This window comes from Diabrotica virgifera, chromosome 8 (genome assembly GCF_917563875.1).
Source record: "Diabrotica virgifera virgifera chromosome 8, PGI_DIABVI_V3a".
Classification (NCBI taxonomy): domain Eukaryota; kingdom Metazoa; phylum Arthropoda; class Insecta; order Coleoptera; family Chrysomelidae; genus Diabrotica; species Diabrotica virgifera.
The window spans coordinates 128061966-128081261 of NC_065450.1; the positions used below are offsets into that span (position 1 = coordinate 128061966).

The 19296-nt window shown below is 30.7% G+C and overlaps 1 protein-coding gene across 1 annotated transcript in view; it reads left to right on the forward strand.

The window, feature by feature from the left end:
* Window positions 1-19296, forward strand: part of LOC126890010 (ubiquitin carboxyl-terminal hydrolase 5) — a 119440-nt gene that overhangs the window by 91627 nt on the left and 8517 nt on the right. The window contains exon 9 of the mRNA XM_050658812.1: window positions 2481-2810. Within this exon, the coding sequence (XP_050514769.1) occupies window positions 2481-2810 (330 nt within the window). The remainder of the gene's footprint in view (window positions 1-2480; window positions 2811-19296) is intronic.

The window sequence follows — 19296 nt, forward strand, 5'->3', positions numbered from 1 at the left end:
CTAAAAATAATTATTTCGCAGCTAGCCAAAATTTACCCACATAACCTAATTTTTTTTTTAAATTCAAAAATTTTTTCTGGTTTCAATTTTGATCCTTAAAATCTAAAAAAAAATCAATATGTTTTTGGGCATAACAATGTATGTTCATCATTTTTTTCAGATTACTTTAAGAAAATATCGCTCAGTAAACACTAAAAATATGAAGGGGGAAAACGAAAAAATGGGGTTTTTTCGAATTTTGAGGAATTTCCGGCGAGAAAATGGCAAAACTGTCCCAGCCATTCAAAAGAAAGGAAAAAAATACACTAAAAAAAATTATGTCGGAGCTAGCCAAAAATTACCTACATAACCTACAATTTTTTTGAAAAATTCACCATTTTTAATTTTGATCCAAAAAATCTGAAAAAAAAAACAGTATGTTTTTGGGCATCAGTGTATGTTTATAATTTTTTTCAGATTTTTGAAAGAAAAGATCACTCAGTAAACACTAAAAATATTAGGGGGGAAACCAAAAATTTTTCGAATTTTGAGCAATTTCCGGCGAGAAAATGGCAAAACTATCCCAGCCATTCAAAAGAACGGAAAAAATACACTAAAAAAAATATGTCGGAGCTAGCCAAAAATTACCTACATAACCTTAAATTTTTTTGAAATATTCAAAAATTTTTTCTGGCGTCAATTTTGATCCAAAAAATTTGAAAAAAATCAGTGTGATTTTGGGTATAATAATGTACATTCACAATTTTTTTCGAATTTTTTAAAGCACATGATCGCTCAAAAAAAATGTTTTTCGAAAAAACACATTTTTTTATAGAGGACACCTGGGGCCACATAGGGAGCTAAAAATTTGGTTAGAGGGTTTTTGAATTATGTACTTTCGATTGCCCAATCCCAACTAAGAATCCAGCCGAGTGCAGATTTTACCATCTTATCCCGCTATTCGCGGTGTGCAAGTACTTAAAAGGGAAACGAGAAACGACCGTGCGCGAGTCGCGGAGAAATATTGCAACTATCTTAAATAATTCATATTGTCAATTGAAATTGTCAAATTGACGTATATTTCATACCTTCTGTCATTGAAGCATAAAAATTATATATTGCTCCACAATATTGATATGATATACAATTATTATATAAAGGTAAATTTAATTAATTGTATTTTGCTTGCAGTACTGCATTAATAACTAATTTTATTTACTACATACAATTGTTTACGTTTGCATAACATAACCTTCATCTTATTTTTTCTTATTATTTTTTTGGACTATGGCCTTGACAAGTATCCAGCAACCAGGACTAATATAATTGGCCAATATAATTAAAAGTGCGAATAAAAGTACAGAGCGTAGAAATAGAGGTCGCTTTGCCGAACTTGCACGGTCCCAATAGCCTTTATCTTATTTTTTGGTTGATCGTGTCGGTCTTCGACGGGACCCATTAATATTATATTATACTAATACGTCGCTAAAGAGTTCTAAAAACAACTGTTTTTCATATAAATGCAGATTGAAAATCTAAAAATTAAAGGAATAACGCAGAAAATACAAAAAATCGCCGATATTCGCGGTGTGCAAGTACTTGGAAGGGAAACGAGAAACGACCGTGCGCGAGTCGCGTAGAAATATTGCAACTATCTTAAATAATTCATATTGTCAATTGAAATTGTCAAATTGACGTATATTTCATACCTTCTGTCATTGAAGCAGAAAAATTATATATTGCTCCACAATATTGATATGATATGCAATTATTATATAAAGGTAAATTTAATTAATTGTATTTTGCTTGCAGTACTGCATTTTAATAACTAATTTTATTTACTACATACAATTGTTTACGTTTGCACAATATAACCTGCATCTTATTTTTTCTTCTTCTTATTTTTTGGACTATGGCCTTGACAATTATCCAGCAACCAGGACTAATATAATTGGCCAATATAATTAAAAGTGCGAATAAAAGTACAGAGCGTAGAAATAGAGGTCGCTTTGCCGAACTTGCACGGTCCCAATAACATAATTAACCTATGAATTTTAAATGCCAATAGTGTCAAAATTTTAATAAATGTCAATAGTGTCAAAATTTTATAATTTAGTGGAGTAAACTTGCCTGCGGTTGGACCAATTACAAACAAGAATTAGGGTGCAGTTAATTTGAATTACTCCTCCTAAACGAGGTACTTTAACTATTATAAGTATAACCGTAAAATTTTAAAGCACTTACCTTTAAAAATCTGCGAAAGTAAGAAAGTGATATGCATATAAATTATATCAAAATAAAACATCTCTCCTTCTTTTTGTATAGACATGACTGTTTTTCATCAAGTTATCGCGAAAAAGGAGAAATTGTTAGATTTTATTTAACGGCGCGACTGCTCGCGGGTTATTGTTCTTCATCTTGCATCTCCGTCGTATATCGGTACTTCTAGATATGTCCCATACTAAAATAAAATACTACTTTCTTAATCTTTTTTTTTTTAGGTTTTCCAATAGACGCATGCAAGCGAGCAATATTTCAAAGTGGAAATGCTGGCGTAGAACCGGCTACCGCTTGGATTATGGAACATATCGCAGATGCAGATTTCACAGATCCTTTCGTGCCTCCCGGTACCGAAAATACTAAATTTGTCCCAAATCCAGATGCCCTAGCTACTATTGCCTCTATGGGATTCACTCCAGAACAGGCTACGAAAGCTCTAAAGGCAACTGAAAATAATGTGGAGAGAGCGATGGATTGGATTTTTTCACATCAAGAAGAGTTGGATAACATAAAATCACCACCTCCTCCTACATTCAGAGATGGAGAAGGAAGTAAGTATTGTACTGCAGTATTTATTATAGGGCTTTTCATCGACTGTCAATTGTTTCGAGCTTCTGTCATGTGTCACATAATATTAATATATTATGTGACACATCTACAGGGTGAGTCACCACTAGCGGGACGGAAGATTACATCGAAATGGTAAAAGATTTGATAAAAATTTAAATTGAATAGTTTATAAAAACTACATTTTAAAATTATTTTGAAATATACAGGGTGTCCCAATAAACGGCGGCGTATCAAAGTTATATTTTTTCTTATGAAACACGCTGTATTTTATTGCATTTTTTTAATTGTCCGCAAAAATAAGGTATAGTTTCATAAGGCTTCCCTATACCTATGTACAGAGTTTTCTGAGTTATGTTGACTTTTCTTAAAATGTAAAGTTTTAAAAGAAGGCGTATTCTCAAATTACTTAAGAAATTATAAAAACATTACTTTTACATCTAAATAGTTGGATATTGGTTGAATGTATTCCATGATTAATTATTATACATTTGTCTACAGGGTGTTCAAAATTTACAGTTTCATTATTGGAGTATTCAATGTGTCATATGATGCTTATTTTAAATGGAACACCATGTATATTAATAAATAATTATACTAAACAAATTCACCTCTTTCGAATGGTATATGGATGTCCTATACCTAGGTTAGGTATTCTTAATCTGTAAATCGATTTTAAAACAAAATCGATTACACATAAACATCCGTGTATGATATTCAATTTTTTTTTTACTTAAAAATGGCTTTGGCAGAGCCAATTAAATTCAAATTGAATTGTTCCTAAAAATGAATAATCACGCTATCTATGAAAGAGTAGACATGCTACTTTGCATTGGGGAATATTTTTAAAATTGTCTCTTAGCTTCTAAAGTTTACGCTTAAAAGTATCCTGATAGAAGACACCCAAAAAAGGACGTTTTTGAGAGATTTCTCGATGGATTCCGTGCTACTGGTAATGTTGCATAGGTACGAAAAGTTAAATAAAAATAAACCATTTATTTTTGATGACGTCAACGAACTTGATGTCCCGCTTTCTGTTACGGAAAACCCAAATACTAGTACGTGAAAAATTTCGAGTCAATTGGAAATCAGTCAAACGAGTGTATGTAGAATACATAAGAAAAACCACTATCATCCGTATAAAACTCAACTACACCAGCATTAGACAGAACAGGAACGTTTAACATTTCGTTTATAGACTTTTTTTTAAGAATGTATTGTGTACAGACAAATCTACGTACTTTTCATAATAATCGTCTAGTTAATAGACACAGCTTTCATTTTATTATGATACAGTAAACAAACATTTTACTGTTGATCGCCAACACCGATAAAGTGTTAATGTTTGGGGCAGTATTCTGAGCGAGTACGTTATCGACCCATATTTTTTTGACAAAAATCTGAATGGAACAACTTTCTTAAATTTCTTAAAACAAGTTTTTTGGATCCTTCTTAAAACCTTCCACTTAACGTGCGAACAAACATGTGGCTCCAATGGGACGACGGAGTTCCTGCTTATTTTTGACGTGATGTTAAGAACAACCTCAACATAAAATTTAGAAATAAATGGATAGATAGATTCGGTCCATATATTTGGCCACCTAGGTCACCAGGATTGACCAATATGAATTTTTTTAAATGGGGTTTTATTAAAAATATTGTAAATGCTACACTTCCTAACCTACTACTTCAGATGATATTTTTATGAAATTAAGAATTTCGAACGCTTCTGCGTCTATAACACCAGCTGTGTTAAACAATGTAAACAAATAATTTAAAATCGCTTGTTGTATAGACATTTTGAACATGTATTACATAACTGATAATTTTTTACTTATAGTAAGTTGTGGTTCATTTTGTATTATTTATGTATTTGTTTTATTAAGATTCTTTATGTTTCCTTATGTATTTAGTTATTTTCAATAACGAAAAAATTTATTTTACAAATCAGCAAATAAAAGTATATTTATTTAACATATTTATTTACAACTACACTCTATAACAACTATGCCAAGATGATGGGTTTAAAAATCGAGAGTGACTATAAATATTTATAAAATCGATGTACCGTTTAAGAAAATTGTAAATCACGCAAAAACTATAACTCCTAGTTATAAAACATCTATATACCATTCGAAAGTGAAACCTGTGTTTAGTATAATCATTGATTAATATACATGGTGTTCTAATAAAATAACCATCATATTATGCTACACTGAATAATCCAATAATGAAACTGTAAATTTTGAACACCCTGTAAATAAATGTGTAATAATCAATCATGGAATGCATTAATTATAAGATAATTAACAGAACGTATTGTCATAAAATGACAGTGTCATACAATGACATTATTTAACTTCATCTTTTGTTTTAAAATCGATTCACAGATTAAGAATATAAATAACTGTAAATTACGCAAAAACTATGAGACCTAGGTATAAGACATCCATATACCATTCGAAAGAGGTGAATTTGTTAAGTATAATTATTTATTAATATACATGGTGTTCTATTTCAAATAAGCATCATGTGACACATTGAATACTCCAATAATGAAACTGTAAATTTTGAACACCCTGTAGACAAATGTGTAATATTTAATCATGGAATACATTCAACCAATATCCAACAATATAGATGTAAAAGTAATATTTTTATAATTTCTTAAATAACTTGAGAATAAGCCTTCTTTTAAAACTTTACATTTTAAGAAAAGTCAACATAACTCAGAACACTCTGTACATAGGTATAGGGAAGCCTTATGAAACTATACCTTATTTTTTGCGGACAATTAAAAAATGCAATAAAATACAGGGTATTCCATAAGAAAAAATATAACTTTGATACGCCGCCATTTATTGGGACACCCTGTATATTTCAAAACAATTTTAAAATGTAGCTTTTATCAACTTACAAACTAATAATTTAAAAAAATTTTCAAATCTTCTACCATTTCTTTGTAATCTTCCGTCCCGTTGGTGGTGACTCACCCTGTATACGTCATACGTCTTTGGTTTGTATTATTGTAGATACCAATAACGTATGACGTAGATATATTAATATTATGTGACACATGACAGAAGCTCGAAACAAATGACTGTGAATGAAAAGCCCTATTGGCAAAAATTAATTCTAATCGAGTGAAGGAGGATTAGAGAGTAGATATTTTTGTTTTGTGTTGTAAAAATATATTTATTATAGACATATTAACTATTTACAGCACGACCAAATTCACGTTGTATTTGAGATTTGGATGCACACTGTTGTTAATGTTCGGTTTTTCAACATTTTCTGAATTTTATTTTGATATCGTGCAACGTCAACACCAGTACGCATCCAAATCTCAAATACAAAGTGAATTTGGTCGTGCTGTAAATACTGTAATGCCTGGTTGCACCAACATACTTAAGCTTAAGACGTGGCTCAAGCTCAGCTTGCCACAATGGATTGCCACGTGGATTGAAATGATAAGAATTGAAAATTATGGTGCAACGTAAGTGAGACTTAAAGCGGCCCTATCTATAAGCTGAGCTAGGCTAAGCTGGAGCTTAAGATTTGTTGGTGCAACCAGACATAATAGTATCAAAATAAAATTTAAATCGAGTGGAAAAAAATAGTTTATCCCCATTTAGATTTAGAATACATTTTTTTATATTTAAATATAGGTACAAAATAAAAATACAAAACCCAAGTAGCACCTTAGTTACCTTGTAGATATACTGCCAGAAGTTTAAAACTGCTAAGCATTTGTCACCAGTTTTAAAGTATCTAATAAGGGATCAAATAAGACTAATTAATCTTAATAGATAATTTGTCTTATTGTAGTTTTAAAATGGTTTATTCTCAGTTTACTTTAAAACTAATCAGTTTTATGAAGAACTTTCGGACTGTTTGGTTGTATTAGATTCTAGTTACCTTTAGTTTTATTGCAGTTTTAAAGATACTCCTAATATGACTAATAAATCCTATTATTAAAACTATTTGATCTCAAGACTATTATGTCAGTAAAACATATGCCTTAAAACTATTTTTTAATTTTCTTTAAAGTTGCTTTCTTAAAAGCAATTAGTAGGCCATATTAAAACCAAACGCTCTTAGCTGAATCAATTTGGTTATCCTAAAGACCAAACTATGCTTCTTGTTAGAAACAATAAAACTAAACTCATCGCCTCTTCTTTGTAGTGTAGTGTGTTGTAAAAAGTGGAAGTACAGTGAGTATGGAAGAAATAAGTCGTCGCAAGTACTTAAAATATAAACGAACTGGTCATTTTAAAAGAAAAATACAACACACACAGCATTACGACGGCTCGATTTTAGGTTAGATTCACAATAAAACCGAGTGGCATTATTGACAGCCGCTTTAAAACTATACTAAATGGTTTTAATTCCAAGGCAACCTTGCTTTTATGCAGGATATAATATGCTCTTATAAAGGTATAAAATAAAACCATTTGATCTTAACAATTCTCTGTCGATAGACCAAATAGTTTTATTTGGATTTCGGCCATATTGCTTTCTGGAGATGCTGAAAGCCATGATAGATTACAATACAGTGATGTATTGTAATTATAAAGTAACTACGTCCATAAAGTAACAAATAAATTCGTTTCGTAAACTGACGACTTTAAGGAGAAATCCCGAAACAGGTCGATTTTTATTTTTAAATTACGATTTTTTGGACTATATATCATACTAGTGACGTCATCCGTGTAGACGTAATGACGTAATCGATGATTTTAGGGGTCATGTGATAGCTCATTTGAAAGGGTATTGAATTCTCTATTCACCAATGTAAATATTAACATAATTATTTATACAGGGTGTTCAAAAAATATTTTTTTAATTAAAATAATTGAGACAAAAAGAAGAATGTATGTAATTTATTTAATTCAAAATGCGTTTTACTACTGTCAGAAAACAGAAAAAAAAATATTTGACAAATAAACATTGATTTTCGCTTAAACGAAATGTTCAAACTGGTAAGAGACAGGTGGGTGGCAGCTTTAACATTGAATTTAAGCGAAAAACAATATTTATTTGTCAAAAAAACATTTTTTTCCTGTTTTCTGACAACATTAAAACGTATTTTGAAATAGATAAATTACATATAGGTATTCTTCTTTTTGTCTCAATTATTTTAATTAAAAAATGTTTTTTGAACACCTTGTATAAATAATTATGTTAATGTTTATATTATGGAATAGAGAATTGAATACCCTTTCAAATGAGCTATCACAAGACCCTTATTCTGATTTAAAAATATCATCGATTACGTCATCACGCCCAGATGGATGACGTCACTAGTATGATATATATTATGCCAAAAAATCGAAAATTAAAAATAAAAATCGACATGTGTCGGGATTTTTCCTTAAAGTCGCCGGTTTACGAAATAATAAATTTATGCGTTACTTTATGGACGCACTGTATAAGGTTTACATAAAAATTATAAATAAGCGTCTTAAAGACTTAAATTCGATTTATTTTAACATTAAAACATTAAAATTGTAGATAAAATTATTTTAATTTTTGAATCGCCAAAAGTCAGAAATTTTAGTTCGCGTGAGTTATTTAGACCTATTTTTGTTAAGAGGAAACAGTAGCGATCAACAGGTAGCGAAAACGCGTTCCAAGATTGCGGCTGTAATTTTGAATATTTATTTGAGATATTTGGCATACGTATTCGTAATATAATATAGAATGGCGGTACAGAGCCCAATTTGAAAAATATATTAATATGTGGAAATTACTCTGTAATTAAATACAATATAAAAAAACGAGCCTGTACCGCCATTAAGAACAACAAAAAAATACACTATCTTCAAATAAACTTTTTTATCCGATGCCTAGATTTTGTGTCATTTTGGAACTACTAAAATTTTTTATTTCATTAGTACTCGTAGTTCCAAAATGACACAAAATCTAGGCATCGGATAAAAAAGTTTATTTAAAGAAAGTGTATTTTTTTGTTCTTCTTAATGGCGGTACAGGCTCGTTTTTGAAGTGAAAACTTCTTTAGGGACGTTGTGCGATTTTTGGATAGGGGAAAAAGCATTGAATTCGCGACCGTCATCACGACTTTTGGATAGGGGAAAAAGCTTTGAATTCGCGACCATCATCGCTTATGCTATATTTATATTATGTGTATGTATATATAAATTGTGTAGAGGTATTTAAATTTAAAATAAATGTAAAACCTATTTTAGGATGGGAAAAAATAATTGATTTCGCTACCGTCATCGCTTCGGCGAAATAAATGTTGTACATAAATAGGTGTATGTATAAATGTATATATATATATATATATATATATATATATATATATATATATATATATATATATATATATATATATATATATATATATATATATATATATGTGTATGTATATATAAATTGTATAGAAGTATTTAAAAATAAATGTAAAACCTATTTTAGGACGGGGAAAAAGGATTTATTTCGCGACCGTCATCGCCACCGTCATCTCTTCGGCGAAATAAATTTTTTACGTATATTTATTATGTGTATGTATATATAAATTGTGTAGGAGTATTTAAATTTAAAATAAATGAAAAAATCTATTTTGGAATGGGGAAAATAGATTGATTTTGCGACCGTCATCGCTTCGACGAAATAAATGTTATACGTATATTAGTATAATGTACGTATAATAATAGTAATATTATTGAAGTGAAAACTTCTTTAAGGACGTTGTGCACTTTTTAGATGGAGAAAAGTACTGAATTAACGACCGTCATCGCGACCGTCATTGCTTCGACGAAATAAATTTTTGAAGTGAACACTTCAAGGATATTGTGCACTTTTTAGATGGGGAAAAGTGTTGAATTAGCGACCGTTATCGCTTCGGCGAAACAAATTTTTGCGTGCACTTTTTAGATGAGACAAAATTATTAAATTAGCGACCGTCATTGCTTCGACGAAATAAATTTTTGAAGTGAAAACTTCTTTAGCGACCTTGTGAACATTTTAGATGGGGAAAAGTGTTGAATTAGCGACCGTCATCGCTTCGGCGTAATAAATTTTTGAATTGAAAACTTCTGTAAAAAAGTTGTACCCTTTTCAAATGGCGAAAAAGTATTGAATTAGCGACCGTCATTGCTTCGACGAAATAAATTTTTGAAGTGAAAACTTCTTTAGGGACCTTTTGCCCTTTTTAGATGTAGTCTAGTAAAATAAAATTACACTACATGTAAATCAAAATGTAAATTCGTACAGATTGAAACAAATTTTATATCAAAGTTTAGGTGGGTACAAAAGATATTTTCAAGAAAGTATCCAAATCATACAAGGGGATCATTGTTTAAATAATTAAAAAGGGGTCATTTTTGCATAAAAATTACTTTTTTAACTGCTGAGGTCATCCAATTACTAATGAAGGTCTATAGGATTGTTTTCTTTAAAGTTGAAGGGTAAATCTTTCACATAAGACTTACTAAATTAAATTTGGCCCCCTATTTATTTAAATAATTATACATAAAACTTTAAAAACAAATTTACAAAAAATTATTTTTAGCGTTTTAAGTAAGCACTATAAAATGTCTTATTTTACAAGATAAGTTGCGCTATGTTATCAGTATTAACCAAAAAAAAAATTGGTGCAAAAATATTTAATATTTTTTGAGATATTGAATTTGTTTATTAAATATTACTCTATTTTCAATTGGAAAAACGCGGTTGTTGCCAAAGAAATATTAACCTGTATTAAATCTTATTATTTTTATTTTTATGTATATTTTCGATAAATGTATTGATAAATTCAAATTTCAATTAAACTTCCCCCTAAAATGGCATTTGAAAATTATTCAAATTTGTTTATAATTTGTTTTTTTAATAGCGTCGCGGGGATTAAATATTTTGAAATGCCGTTTCGATAATTGGGTTCCTGGGATTTTTTCACTAATTAACAAATTTTTTTGTCTTTTTTTCCTCTTCTTTTTTTTTTCTTGGAATTATATTACTACGGGCCCTTTTTGTGTTAAGTTTAATTAAGAATGTCGAATCTCTAAGTTGTAGATTCTAGACCTAAAAATATTAAGATTGGTCTAAAATCAATTAAATAAAATGTGAATACTTACTGAGTTACAGGATGTTTTATTTAAAAATTTAAAAATTATTTTTACCAAGTACTTTCAAACTATTTGAGGTATCCTTATCATACTTGACAGAAAGTGTGAGTACTACACAGTCTACTAAATTGTGATAAATAAAAGTTTCTAGCTACCACCAGAGGCGTACGACAGGGGACAGTTAATGGTTGATCCTTCCCAAATTCTACGCCACTGAGGGAATTACTATTTCAACGAAATTATTCGATTTTCCAATACTTTCTATGTAAATAATATACTCCTTACTGGTAACGATTAAGTCATTAGTTTTCGAGATATTGGACGTTAAAAATGAAACGGCATATAGTATTTTTACTACAAAAACGTTATTACGTAGGTCAAAATTTTTGACGTAAGAGAACTGTCAAAACATCAGAATGTGACTTTTCATATTGCCGTGTTTATAATAAACATAGCAATAATGAAAAGTCACATTCTAATGTTTTGACAGTTCTCTTACGTCAAAAATTTTGACCTACGTAATAACGTTTTTGTAGTAAAAATACTATAGTTATTTTGATTCATTCATTCATTCATTTTAAACTTATAATATCTCTCAAACTGATGACTTTATCGATACCAATAAAGTTATTTACATACAAAGTATTGGAGAATCGAAAAATTTCGCTACAATAGTAATTCACTCAGTGGCGTAGAATTTGGAAAGGGTCAATCATTCACTATCCCCTGTCGCACGCCTCTGGCACTAGCTAGAAACATTTATTAATCATAATTTGGTAGGGTGTATAATAGCCACACTTTCTGCCAAGTATGATAAGGATACGTCAAATAATTTTAAAGTACTTGGTAAAAATAATTTTTAAATTTTTAAATAAAACACCCTGTAACTCAGTAAGTAAACACATTTTATTAAAAAGATTTTAGTTAAATCTTAATATTTTTAGGTCTAGAATCTACAACTCAGAGATTCGGCATTCTTAATAAAATTTAACCCTAAAAGGGCCCGTAGTAATATAACTAAAAGAAAAAAAAAAAGAAGAAGAAAAAACGACAAAAAATTTTTGTTCATTAGTAAAAAATTCCCAGGAACCCAAGTATCGAAACGTCATTTCAAAATACTTAATCCTTGCGACGTTATTAAAAAAACAAATTATAAATAAATTTGAATTATTTTCAAATGCCATTTTAGGGGGGAGTTTAATTGAAATTTGAATTTATCAATACATTTATCAAAAATTTACATAAAAATAAAAATAATGAGATCTTAATCAGGTGAATATTTCTTCGGCAACAACCGCGTTTTTGCAATTGAAAATATAGTAACATTTAATAAACAAATTTAATATCTCAAAAAATATTAAATATTTTTTGACCAATTTTTTTTTGCTTAATACTGGTAACATATCGCAACTTAGACTGTAAAATAAGATATTTTATAGTGCTTATTTAAAACGCTAAAAATAATTTTTTGCAAATTTGTTTTTAAAGTTTTATATACAATTATTTAATAAATAGGGGGTCAAATTTAATTTAGTAAGTCTTATGTGAAAGATTTACCCTTCAACTTTGCAGAAAAAGATCCCATAGACCTTCATTAATAAGTGAATTACCTCAGCAGTTAAAAAAGTATTTCTTTTGCAAAAATGACCCCTTTTTAATTATTTAAACAATGATCCCCTTGTATGATTTGGATACTTTCTTGAAAATATCTTTTGTACCCACCTAAACTTTGATATAAAATTTGTTTTAACCTGTACGAATTTACATTTTGACTTTTTTTTATTTTATTAGGCTAATGGGAAAAAGTATCGAATCAGCGACCGTCATCGCTTCGGCGAAATAAATTTTTGAAGTGAAAACTTCTTTAGGGACGTTGTGAACTTTTTAGATGGGGGAACAGTATTGAATCATCGCGACCCTCATTGCTTCGACGAAATATTGTTTTTAATTGAAAATTTCTTTAGGGACGCTTTGCCCTTTTTAGATGGGGAAAAAGTATTGAATTAGCGACCGTCATTGCTTCGACAAAAATAAATTTTTGAAGTGAAAACTTCTTAAGTACGTTGTGTCCTTTTTAGATGGGGAAAAAGTATTGTATCAGCGACCGTCATTGCTTCGACGAAATAATTTTTAAAGTGAAAACTTCTTTAGGGACGTTTTGCCCTTTTTAGATGGGGAAAAAGTATGGAATTAGCGACCCTCACTGCTTCGACGAAATAGATTTTTGAAGTTAAAGCTTCTTTAGGGACGTTGTGCACTTTTTCGATGGGGAATATGTATTAAATTTGCGACCGTCATTGCTTCAACTAAATAAATTTTGGAAGTGAAAACTTCTTTAGGGACGTTGTGCCCTTTTTAGATGGAGAAAAAGTATTGAATTAGCGACCGTCATTGCTTCGACGAAATAAATTTTTGAAGCGAAACTTTTTTAGGGACGTTATACACTTTTTAGATGGGGAAAAAGTGTTGAATTAGGGATCGTCATCGCTTCGGCGAAATAAATTTTTGAAATGAAAATTTCTTGAGGAACGTTGTGCACTTTTTAGATGTGGAAAAAGTATTGAGTTTACGACTGTCATCACTTTGCCGAACTAAATTTCGTACGTATATATATTATGTGTATGTACATGATACTAAAAATAACCAGATAGTATCTTCCCGTAGCCCAAATACGTCCGAGTTCGCGCATGATGACGTAACTGGAGACCAATTTGAATTCGAATTCTTGTTAAATGTATGGGATTTGTATGCATTCTGTCAAGAAATTATTCAATTAGCAAAATAATATTAGACGACTTTTTTGTGTTATTTGTTGATAAAAGACATCTCACTTTTACAAAGATAAAATATAAAATACACTTATCTTACAACCGCGAAAGATTCAAACTAATCGGACGTTACGAACCATTACGAACGTGCCGGTCTCCAGTTACGTCACGACTCCCCCTCCCTTCAGGATGCGCAATATATTTTCTTCTTATTTATAGTATGATGTGTATGTATACATAAGTAGCATAGATCGTAAGAAACGCATATATAATAGAGGGTATAGCACTTCTTTTTGGATGGGGAAAAAGCATTGAGCTCGTAATTTATATACTATAAGAAGTTTTTACTTCTGTCGGCACTCCCATGAGTGCTTTAAATTTTTTTTTAATATTGTATTTAATTACAGAGTAATTTCCACATATTAATATATTTTTCAAATTGGGCTCTGTACCGCCATTCTTTATTATATTACGAATACGTGTGCCAAATATCTCGAAAAAATATTCAAAATTGTAGCCGCAATCTTGGAACGCGTTTTGGCTACCTGTTGATCGCTACTGTATCACCTTAACATTATCAATAAAGTTGGGTGCGCAAGTGTTTTTCTACTGACAGTCCTAAATAACCAAGTACTTTTTATTATTTTATGGTTACAAATACGTATCTACCTATCATAACACATGTAAAAATTTGTTGGCCTATATGGAGTATATGGGTTTAAAGAATCATTTACTATGGTAAATTGTCTTTAAAAGTCTCCATTTAAGAAACCTTTTTAAGTTTGCTATAAAACTGCTCGCACTTAAAGTTTCTTTTAACATGGTTTTAAAAGCACCTTCACAGCAGCATTAAAACCAGTTGCTGAAGAAAACAAAGTTTTAAGAAGGTTTTTATTTTTGGTTTTATTGACCTCTTTCAGAGTGGGCCCTTTTATGCTGAAAGCGGTTTTATTGCAACCTTACGGTTCACTTAAAAACCAAATGGTTTTCATTTTAGTTTTATTCTACAGTTTTAAAGCATCCTTAAAAGACTTAATAAACCCGTTCGGTGCTACTTGGGAAGACATACGTGAATGTAAGGACTGCAAGGTAATAGTGACGACATTAATGCCTGATTGGACCAACAAATCTTAAGCTCCAGCTTAGCTAAGCTCAGCTTATAGAAAGGACCGCTTAAGTCTCACTTACATTGCACCATAATTTTCGATTCTTATCTAAGCACGTCTTAACTGAGACGAAGTTTAAGATGCAATCCACGTTGTGGCAAGCTGAAAATTGATCTATGACTAATGCCTCATTAATGCACTACGTGCCTTAAGTTCAACTTACGAAACATACGCGTTGCACCATTGAGTCTAAAATAGGGATGGGAAAAACCTACCGGATTTAACCTAACACCGGTTTTTTTACTTCGCAATAACCGGTTTTGCCGGTTGTTTTTTGTCCCGGTTATAACCGGTTTTTTCTTTTTAAAGTAAAAACCGGTTATTAGGTTTTTACGGTGATTATTGATTAGGTTAGGTATTACTTTGGATCCCAATCATAATCATTATTCTCAAGTAATTATTCCAAACAAAACCATAATTCAAATTTTATTTTATAAATACAGAAGAAAAACTGAAAGCGCAAACTCACATCAGCCAGAAACAATTAAGTTTTATTATAATATTTCGTTGGAAAGGTATTTGTAATCATAATATTTACATAAGAAATGATCTGGTTGAAGTAGACGCAAACATCATCTATTTTTCACACTTGACTCTTGACATTGAAAGTGGGTGAATGACTTTTTCTGATTACCAAAAATAATGTTCTGACTGTGAATATCGAATTACCGATTACGAATACGAATCTCCAAGGATTTCCCTACGTTTTCAAAACGATACATCCATACAGGAAGTATTAAATGAGTTAAAATGTACCTATTATACAAATATACAAACGTGTTAAAAGAAATACATGATAAATTTTTTTGATGGTAGTAAAAATAAAAGATAAATGGCATTATCCAATTTATTTTTAAGTAAAAATTTATGTTGATATTATTTTTTTTAAATCCCATTTGAAAGAGTCTGGTAAATTTTTTATAAGTTGAAATGGTTGGGTTAAATTGTATATTATTGCAAAATGTAAATATTAATTCTACGCTATATTATATTTAATAATAATCAATAAATATATAATAATGATAAAATAATAAGTAAATATAATATATAATAGAATAAAATGGTTTTATAATATATATAATCATTTCGCTGTGAATCGAAACAAGAGCAGTCTTATCTTAGTTAGTTTAGGGAGCGCCAAAAGTGCTCTAACTAGTTTCAACTCTTGTTAGAGTTTCTTCAGAGAGCACATATTTAATTATCTCTAAACCACCAACATTCTGGCCGTCATGCGTCAGCTCGAACCACAAACGAAAGATTATCATGACGTGGATGCCGTGGCGGCATCTGCTAAAGAATAACGAAAGTTTTACTTTTAATATTAACAATATTAAAAATAAAACTTTATCAGAACTAATCTTCTGGTTACACCATTCATGGCTTCTAAAATTTGCAAGCCAATGAATTGCCGGAGCAAAAAAGGCCGAGGGAGATCTATCAAGTTGCATCTCACAACTCACCTGTCCAGCAGGGTAAAATGGTTTTATTAAAAATTATGTTTTATTTATATTGATATTGATGTTCTTTCGATAGTACTAATTTTGATCATATTGGTATCGAGTCGAGTGGAGTATCGCAAACTAAAGTGCATTGCGTCGGTCTAAATCGCAAATTGCCTAAGTCACAAATTGAAAATTTTACAGGAGAGACAAAAAAGTGTGGAGTTTGCGTATGTCCTATGAGGAAAATGACTTTCGTTTAACGAAATTGCCGCGAAATAAAATAATAATTGCGCTTGTGGGAACTGTCAGGCGGTAGCTTTTACCGTCTACTACTAGATGAAACCAAAAAACAATTTTCGCAAAAAATGAACGCAAAAATTTTTTGGAAAAACCGGTTTTTTTGGCCAGGTTAAACCGTAAGTAAAAAAAACGGTATAACAGAAAACCGGTGTTTTGTCAAAAACCGCCATCCCTAGTCTAAAATGAATTTTCAGTTTGCCACAATGGATTGCCACTTGGATTGCATTGATAAGAATCGAAATTGTGGTACAATGTAAGGGAGGCTTAAAGCGGCCCTATCTATAAATTGAGCTGGGCTAAGCTGGAGCTTAAGATTTGTTGGTGCAACCAGGCATAAACGGTGCAACGAGTATGTTTCGTAAGCTGAGCTTAAAGCACTTCTTAAGATTAAGATCTGCTGGTGCAACCAGGCATAAGCCAACAACATATAAGTTGCTTGTGCTTCACATCGAAGTAAAAAAAAGCGAAACTAAACCAAGATATAGGAGGAGATATCACAAAAAATCAAATGGTGGATGTTAAAAGATGAGAAAGGTCTATTCAGGCAGTCTGTTTCGGTTCCTCAAATTGATAAGACGTGCGATACTTAAAATCTAATTAAAGAAATCGGTGTTTTCACCTCGTAATTAAAAAACTAGTTATTCATATTAAAGTACACATATCGATATTAAAAAAGTGAAATCTAAGTGGTTTTTAAATCATGAGCGTTAATAGCGGGGGTGGACAACCCCCCGATAAAGATGAGTTAGAGTGTGCAATGGATGTGTCCCGTCCGGATCATCCAGCTTCGCCAGTGCCGGATCTTCCAGCTTCTCCAGTGGAGGAATTTAGAGGATTCCAAAATCCCAATTCACAGATAAGTACTGTTAATGATTCTGATACTGTTTCCGGGAAAAATGTAGACGTAAATACGGTCATTAAAAATATTAATCAATATTCTTCTAAAGATAATGCTCCATTTTTTGTTTATGTTCAAAGTAAAACAGGGAGAATAGGGAATCTCCATAGGGTAGCTACCTCTAGACTGATTATTAATTCTGTTCCAGAAATTAAACAGGACATAGCTAACATATCAATAATAGGAGCTAATAAAATAAAGGTCGAATTAACTTCTTATACAAGCGCAAATAAATTATTAACAGCACAGACCTTAAAAGATAAATACGATACATACATCCCAATGTTTTTTACACATGTAAGGGGGGTCGTAAGACAAATAGACTTAGAATTATCGGAACAGGAATTAAAAGAAATTATTAAACCGAAATTGGGCAACAATTTTGAAGTAAGTCACGTAAAAAGAATTTCACGTAAAAATGACCAAAATGAAATTGTTCCAACAACTACTATTATAGTTACATTTAGAGGTCAACTTTTACCCACAAAGGTAATAATAGAAAAAATGGTGTATGATGTCGAAAAATACGTGCCAAGAATAATTCAGTGCCTGAATTGTTTAAGATTTGGGCACGTCAGTCTGCAATGTAGATCAAAAGAACGTTGTAAAAACTGTGGAGAAGATCATAAGGCAGAAAGCTGCCAAAAAAATGAACCAATATGCATTTATTGTAAAGAAAAGCATTGCGCTACTGATAAAAAAAATTGTTCAGAATTTATTAGACAGAAGAATATAAAAAGAACTATGGTATATGAAAACCTATCATACGCCGAGGCGTCTTCTAAGCATGAAACAAGTTTTTCAAGTGTAGCAAAAAATAACACAAATTCTAACCGTTATACTGTTACTTTAAAAAGAAGGAGGTTAGCTATGTCCCCAGAGATCGATGAAACATTCGAAAAACGTAAAGAAATAATTTCAAATCCAAAAACTTTAACAGAACCTGTTTTCAATAAGTTTAAAAATATACCAAATTATAATAATGGTTGTGATGACTCTAACACGGTAAATAAACAGATAAAAACTTGCGAATCATTATTAAACCTTATCAAAGATATTTTAACTTTTTCAAATGTAGAAATTAAAAATAGTACACTTATTGAAAACATAAAAGACAGTATAACGCAAATTTTATCTGACTATGAGTAACTTAAATATACTGCAATGGAATGCTAGATCAATTTTGTGTAATAAAGGTCACTTTGAAAAATACATTTTCGACAATAAAATTAATGTAGTTTTGCTTTCGGAAACTTGGTTAAAGAAATCTTCACATTTTTTTGTTAATAATTTTAATATATTTAGACAGGACTGTAATGACAATTTTGGAGGAGTTGCAATCTTATTAAGAAAATACTTTACCTTTTTTCCTAAGCCAAAATTTACTCCGATAAAGGATGTCGAATGTGTGTCGGTATCAGTTTCAATAAATAAAAATATAAAAATCCATCTATACTCTATATATGCCAAACCAAAACTAAACATTAGAGAAACAGATTGGGTTACCTTTTTTGATAGCTTAGAAAAGCCATTTTTGGTAGGAGGAGATTTCAATTGTCATCATACTGCATGGGGAAATAGTTATTCAGACATAGCGGGTTCAAGTCTTCTCGGTGCTGTAGAGGAGTGTAACTTAAATTATTTAAATACAGGAAGCGAAACATTAATACCTAGATTTGGAAGTAATAACAAATCTGCTATAGATATTACAATATGCTCTAGAGATATAACTTTAAATTGTGATTGGAAAACTGATATTACACCATTAGGTACTTCCAATCATTTTCCTGTTCTAATTGAAACACA